At 33.9% G+C, this 7,730-nt stretch overlaps 1 protein-coding gene across 1 annotated transcript; it reads right to left on the bottom strand.

Annotated features, from left to right (window-relative positions):
* Positions 1 to 1,840: 1,840 nt before the first annotated feature.
* LOC131051145 (uncharacterized) lies at positions 1,841 to 2,631 on the bottom strand. The gene is made up of 2 exons (XM_057985527.2): positions 2,419 to 2,631; positions 1,841 to 2,333 (listed from the first exon to the last, which is right to left on the bottom strand). The coding sequence occupies exons 1-2, from the start codon at positions 2,518 to 2,520 to the stop codon at positions 2,052 to 2,054; spliced, it is 384 nt and encodes a 127-aa protein (XP_057841510.2). The 5' UTR covers positions 2,521 to 2,631; the 3' UTR covers positions 1,841 to 2,051.
* Positions 2,632 to 7,730: the final 5,099 nt, after the last annotated feature.

Below are 7,730 nucleotides of genomic sequence, written 5' to 3'. Positions count from 1 at the left end.
AGTATAAAAGAAAAGCTCACGTTACTCTTACTAACTAATCATTTTCTCTTCCTAACTAATAAAGAAGAGAGTTGAATACATAACAAATAAAGAAGAGTAATGAGAGTTGAATATATAGCACAAATAGTGGCACATACATCCAAAAAGTATACTAACTCCAACTATATAAAATAAGTGAAAGTTTTACCTATTTGATAAATGCTAAAATAAATGGAATTTTTACCTACTTAATAAATGCTAAAATCACATGGTTGTATCTATTCAACTAATGAAAAATAAGAGATGAGAGATGGCATAATAGTTGTGTCCAATAGATTGTGTGAGACTCTACTTTGTGATGCCTTCATAATAACCAAATCTAAATAACCTAAGCAAAACTTAATTATATAGATTATATAGATTGTGTGAGACTCAACTACTATGCCACAAATGGATTATTTCATGCCTTCATAATAACCAAATCTAAATAATAAGCAACTTAATTATATATATAAGAACACCATCAAACAAAAATGTTAATGATTTTAAATATTTATTAAACTAAACAGTTTTACTAATTAATGATTTTTTTAATTTTTATTTTTCATATGTGGAGAGAGACTTAGATTCTAATGCTATACCTAATATGAGACATCAATAATTGATGTTAAATAAGTCATATATTGATATTTAAATTAATGTTAATGTGCTAGATCAATTAATGTTAATGTGCTAGATCAATATTGACCCTATTTATGTATGTGAGAATGCCAAAGACCAATATTGACCCTATGCCACGAATGGATTATTCCATGCCTTCATAATAACCAAATCTAAATAACCTAAACAAAAATCTAAATAACCTAAGCAAAACTTAATTATATATGTAAACATAAATAAAAAAACCTACACTAACATCATTAAACCAAAATGTTAATAATTTTAAATAGGTCATATATTAATTTTACCAATTAGGTCATATATTAATTTTACCAATTAACCCTATTTATGTATGTGAGAGTGTGAAAGACCAATATTAGATTATTTCATGCCTTCCTAATAACCAAATCTAAATAACCTAAGCAAAACTTGATTATATATTTAAGAAAAAATAAAAAACCACACTAACACCATCAAACCAAAATGTTAATAATTTAAATATTTATTAAATTAAACATTTTTACTTATTAATGATTTTTTTATTTTTTTATTTTTCATATAGAGAGAGAGACTTAGGCTCTAATGCATAGAACTAATATGAGACATCAATAGTTGACATTAAATAGGTCATATATATTGATAATTAAATTAATGTTAATGTGCTAGACCAATATTGCAAATGAAAATAAAGAATAAAGAATAGGAATAGGAAGTGTAAGTAAAACAACTACAAACCAAGTTAAAGAGAGTAGAGAGAGAGTGTCTTTGGTCTACATAAAGAAGATCAAATATCAAAATGTCTCTACTATTCGAGTCTTTGAAGAGACTAAAGAATCATCCTTTAATGTCATTAATGGAAATCTAAACACAATAATTTCAATAAACAAATTTTGGAAAATACAATACACGCAAAATATAATAAGAAATCTAAACACAATGATTTCATTAAACCAGTTTTGAAAAATACAATACACACAAAATATAATTAAAATATATAAATTATTGTCAACCGTTATACAATCCACCTTAGAATATGATTAAAATATATAAACTATTGTAAACCATTAAAATCAAATATACATTATTAAATACTAATCAAACCTATAACATTAAAAAACAGTCACAAAAAACTTCAACAAGCAATCAAAGAGTATTTAGCTTAAAACAAAACAAGAATCCACATACATTACAACAGCTAAGATAATAAACAAGAAATTAACATACATAAAAGAGATATTATATACTTCGATGATGTGCAGTTTGAAACCTGGATACTAAGGTACTCTATATACAATCATCTACACAATACGCACAATTCAAAAAGTCTCCTTGCAAGAAAATCCATGAGAGCTGCACTCATGAATTCAGTCCCTACACTCCGCTTTACAGCTCTTTCCAAACAATCCAAAGACTTAATCGTCCTTGGCCAGCCCCACCTTCTGAGCAACTTTATGCAAATCTCTCTTGGCAGCCTCCTTAGCGACGCCGCCCAGATCTTTGATTTCCTCCTTGGTTTCTTTAGTCTTTTCAGGGATATTTTTCACCATGTCCTTGGCCGTTTCGATCTCCTTAACCAAGTGCTGTTTCACGTCTTTCAAAACTGAAGAAGACCTCTCTTCATGACCTTCGTCGGCGTTCTCCACCGGCACCTTCCATTTCCTTTTGCCGCCCTCGCTTTCGCCTCTTTCCTGCGCCTGCACCGCCAAATGACAAACCCTAATTAGCTACAAATTGGCAAATAACCACAAAGAAACAAATTTTATAACTATAAATTCAGACCTGCGCGCAGAAGCTTCGGCATATCGAAATATGAGCTCGCGTCTTCCTGATTTGGAACACCTGAATTCCTCCATTGAGCAGCTGTTTTACAGACGATCTCATGGCTTCTTCGCTATTCCTCTAATTTACTGGTAAATGTTTGCGGTTGGATTAAAGATTTTGGATGTGAATAAGGGTTTTTGTGAGGGTTTGTCGACTTTGTAACTGCATGAGAAGCGGCAGCAATGGCAGGTATATTTTCAGTACCACGTGTACTATTAGGGAGAGTGTGCTGGCTTAGAATACGCGTGTCACCATGGGCGGGATGATACAGCTATGTCTATCTATCGCCGTATTTGTTTAAATTAATTGAAATTCAAATCATCAATTTTTATTTCAATGCAATGCAAGATGACACAAAAGTAATGACTGGTCTTGTATTAACAAGTGAGGATGGATTAATATTTAAAGATGTTGAGACATGGATATGGATAGGACTTTTCATATGTTTTGTCATATGCTGGACGTGGTTTTGATATCATGTTGAGACATGGACTAGTTAGGACTCAAACCTAGGACCTTCCATACACTGGAGTGCTCTGCCACTGAGCTACTGGCCTCTCTTGGACTAGTCCATCGTTGGTCCGGGTGTGGCTTATTTCCAACACCAACAAAAAATTCATGATTTTTGGGTTTATTTTATTTTATTTAAAAGGATATTTTTAAGAGTTTGTTAGAATGAATTTTAGTTTAAAGAATATTTTTAGGTGTGTGTAAAATTGAATTTTTATTTAGTTTTTAGTTGTATAAGAAAGAGGAGATGTCAAGCAAGCAAGTATTTTTTATGTATAATGAATCATTCAAGGGTCATTTCATTGTTATATCACTTTCATTGACATAAAGATTATTGTATATTGGAGTATAAGATAAAGCCTTCCTACCAATGGATTAGTTTTTAAGAATGAGGATTTTACATTTGTGGAGACTATTCTAAGACACACAAGTCTTAGTCATCTCTAATTTGAATGGAAAGTCATCTTTAAAAACTTATAGGAATTAAATTTTATTGGATTTTTTTAGCCACAAGAGGAGAGAGGAGCTCCCACAAGAAAGCATATTCATCCTCAATCAACCAAGTACTATGGGATTAATTTTTTCAGTACCAATGAAAGCATAATTGTACAATTTGTATCATTCTACTCATTAAAAAGTGATTTCCATTTTCTAGTCATAAGTGTGAGGATCAATGCTACCAAAAAAGAAATGAATATCATAGGTTATTCTAAAAACACACCTCATTACTCCTTCCAATTGCAGATTTTTCTTATTTTTCTTATCAACCATCTACCTCAAACAATTCGCCTTTTGTCGCTTTGCACTTGAAAACTTCTTCGCTCGCAAACTGATAAGTGAAAATGACTTGAAAATTCCTTTTAAATGAATTCTTCACCTACCATAATAAATGCTCCACTATTAGGGCGTAAACCCTAATTTGCCTTTTAACGTTTCCGGTCTTCTGCCAATTGACAGGTATCACATATCGGTTAAGGTCTTTTACCGGTGTAAACCGGGGGTCCGAAACATTTCACCAATTAGTTTCCCCCTAAGCTTTTTTGTAGCTTAGTTTGTCGGTTTAGAGATTTCCACACTAGGTGCAGAAACCGGTTCTTCTTGAGACACTTCTTCTGACTTCTTTTTCCAGGATTTCTTCATATCCGATTGTATAGTTTCAACATCTATCTTTCCTTCTGGAGTGACCGGTATATCATTCGATATATTCTTTCTCATTCTACATAATCTTGTTGTATGACCCAGTTTGTTGCAATGATAGCAAACCATTCCAAGTGCTCTCTAAGGTCCAGTATTCATGTTTCCATTCATCCTTCTGCATGTTGCAGCAATGTGACCACTACCATGACAAATCAAACAAGTTGCTCTCCATCTGGTTGCCACTTGCTAGCCACCGCTACCTGACTGATGATTATAGGTATTAAACCGGTTTGGATTCAAGTTCCCAAAGGGTTTAGGAAAAACTTCTTGACTCCTTTGAGGATACCTTCTGGTGTTGTGCATGACAGACCTGCATTCAAATGCTCTATGCCCAAACTTGTTGCATGCATAACAATTTCCATTGAATCTATTGGATCTAGGCTTATTATTTAGAAAGTAAGGAAAGTTATTGTAAGCCTTATTTCTACATACATTAGCAGTATGTCCTTCCTTGAGACAATTAAAGCAAATAGGTTTGAACTTTTTCTTACCTTTATCCTTTGATGTCGGTTGTTTCTTTGATGCTACATCATTTTCTCCAAAGGTCTCACCTTCCTCATATTCAGAGAAACCAAGTCCATTAGTATTCTTTACCGGTTTAGCTGATTCAAGCTTTTTCTCTAGCTTATCAGTGCTCTTATTGAATTTGGCAAGTATTTCCTTTGACTCAGTGAGTTCTTTGGAAATAGTAGCATTGGACTCCTTCAAGGTTGCATTCTCAGAAATCGCCATGTTTAGTTCACCTTGCATTTCTTCTTTTTCCACTTTACACTCTTGGAGATGAGCGGTAAGTGCACTGATTTCTTGCTTCAACTTGGACATCTCATGATCTTTGTCTTTTACCAGATCTTCAGCTTTTCTCCGATTCTCAAGCTCTTGACACATCCTGATAGTCAGTCCTTCAAGTTCCCTTCTTAGGTTAGCATTAGACTCATTCAGTTTTTCAACTTCTTCAACTAGGGCTTTCATGTCCGCTTCATCAGAGGAACTGTTTTCAGTTAGCTCCATCAGTTTCTCAGCATGCTCTCTTCTTGTTGCCATAGAGGCCTTATACTTGACTTTGAGTTCATCATAGGCTTTCTCAATCTGAGTGAGCCGATGAGTAAGTTCCCTCATAGTGTATTCCCCCATATCTCTTTCCAAGTGGTTAAACTTATAGAAAGGTTGGCTCTGATACCAATTGATGAATACTAAGAGGGGGGGTGAATTAGTATACCAAAAATTACTGAACTCAAACACTTAAACAGTTTAGTAGTAAACCGGTATAACAGTTTTACTAACAAACCGGTTAACAAAAATACAAACCAAACAACAAATAAGGCATTCACCCACAAAAGCACAATCACCATAACACAAGAGATTTTGACGTGGAAACCCAAATGGGAAAAACCACGGTGAGATGAAACTCACAAGTAACTATCTACAGAATAGTAACCAGACCGGTTAAGGTCAGACCGGTTAAGGTCATACAATGTTCTTCACCAGAACAGATCCTGTTAGGAATCTCGATCTCTGTTAGGAGATAAGTCCGATTAAAGACTACCTTGTGAGAGGATTTCAGATCCACAGTTGTGAACCACCTTGTTAGAGGATTTACAAAGGCTTTGCCAAGCCTACCCGGTTAAGGGTTTCAAACTTGTCGAAGATGTGAGTAATCAACAAGTGAATGATATAGCAAATAGCACAGTCAGCTTGATTAGATCCATGATAGCTCATTGCTAATGCATTTCAGCATTACTTCAGTCTTCAGTAAATCCACACTTTGTTACTGTGCACAGACTTGATCTTCTCTTTTAAGATCACACATACAAAAACTCATCAACCACCAAAAAACCTAACAACTCTCTCTCATACCTAAAACCCTAGACATGATGTCCTTAAAAAGGAATCTGATTTCATGTCGGTCCAATAGGATTACATTGCAAGTTCCTAGGTTCATTACATCTAGACACATTTGGTAACACGACACAAAATCGTCGTCAAAGTGTCGGTGGATGATAACTCATCACACAAATACTAGTTGGTAACTCATCACAGAGCATTACCAGTTCTTACAATTTTGTCGATTACTGGTTGGTAACTCATCACAGAGTAATACCGGTTCAAATAGGAAACCGATTACCGGTTGACAAAAATGAAGACTGGGAAAATGATAACTGCCGCTTTATTTCCTTCGTTCTGCTTGAGATCCTCGAACTGCTTGAGGTCTTCATACCGCTTGGGTCTTCATACTGCTTGAGATCGGTAAACACTTTCTGCAAAACACTGATAGTCTAAAGATTATAATACATAATACCGGTTTGGAACAAATACCGGTTGAGCATAACTTATACATAAAAAGTGATCTCAAAGCAAGTGTGTGTCCATCAATGACAATCACAACATAATCATCAAAAATGCCAGCAAAGAAGTAGGTGTATGTCTTACCACCCTAACCACAATCGAATCATAGTAATTTTTATTAAAAAATTAATATAAATAGTAGACACATGTCTGGATGTGACACATATTTTTTTATAATTTTTTTTAAGTAAATAATTAATTATAAATTTTCTACTACAATTTTTAATAGAAATTTGAAAACTCGTATGTCTGACCATCTCAACTTGTTGCTAAGTAATTTCTAGATTTGACTATGTGATTTTTTAGCAACATTGATATGGACTGTGGAAATCTCATGCATCTTAACTTGGTCAATTCAAAAAAAAAAATCATCCTATAGTAGGAAAAGCATAGAATGTGATGCATGTTTCATATTCAAAAAATGTGATACCGTTTTTGAAAGTTATAGATGTTTTTCAATCAACCTGTCAATCAGGACTTTAGTTAGAATTCAATTAGAAAATAAATAATAATAATTTATTAAAGTCAAAATAAGTAAAACCTTATATTGTTGGAAAGATCATAACGTCATTAAAAATCCCTTTTTGTTTCATCTAGAAAGGACAAGTTTAAGTGTGCTTATTGCACCAAGTTAGGATATGGCGAGCATTAATGTTATGCAAAGTAAATTGATGTACTAAAAGAACTTCTTCAAAAGATAAATATTCAACCGCCTTCATCTAGTGCATCCTCTTCCACCATTTCAAGACCTGGACATTTTGGGTCTTCATTATGACACGTGGTGAAGATAAGATGAAAAGTCATTCTCTCTTTGCGTCAACACATTCTCAATCCTCTAGGTGTCTTCTAGATTCATATTATTCACATCATATGGCATCATCAGAGGCTATGTTCTCTTCTTTTGAGCATCATGCATTTCCATATATTTTGATGGTTGATAGCACTTACATGAGCGTTAATGGGAGTGGATCTATTGAGGTTGATGGTGACACATTCATAATGTTCTTTGTGTCCCTGTATTATCTTCCAACCTTTTTTCTATCTACTAGATTACACATAGTGGGATAGGCAAGACAATTGAGTCCACCCTTGATTCAATGCTTATCAGAGATTTTCATAGTAGAGAGCTTGTTGTAGTTGGTAGTGTTAAGCGTACATCGTTATTGTATGAGTTCTCACATTTTTCTCTCATTGAGCGTGCATTTGATCCTATCTCTCAT

Source organism: Cryptomeria japonica, chromosome 5 (genome assembly GCF_030272615.1).
Source record: "Cryptomeria japonica chromosome 5, Sugi_1.0, whole genome shotgun sequence".
NCBI classification, from domain to species: Eukaryota; Viridiplantae; Streptophyta; class Pinopsida; order Cupressales; family Cupressaceae; genus Cryptomeria; species Cryptomeria japonica.
The sequence above is the reverse complement of the archived record's forward strand: the minus strand, read 5'-3'. Positions and strand labels throughout refer to the sequence as shown.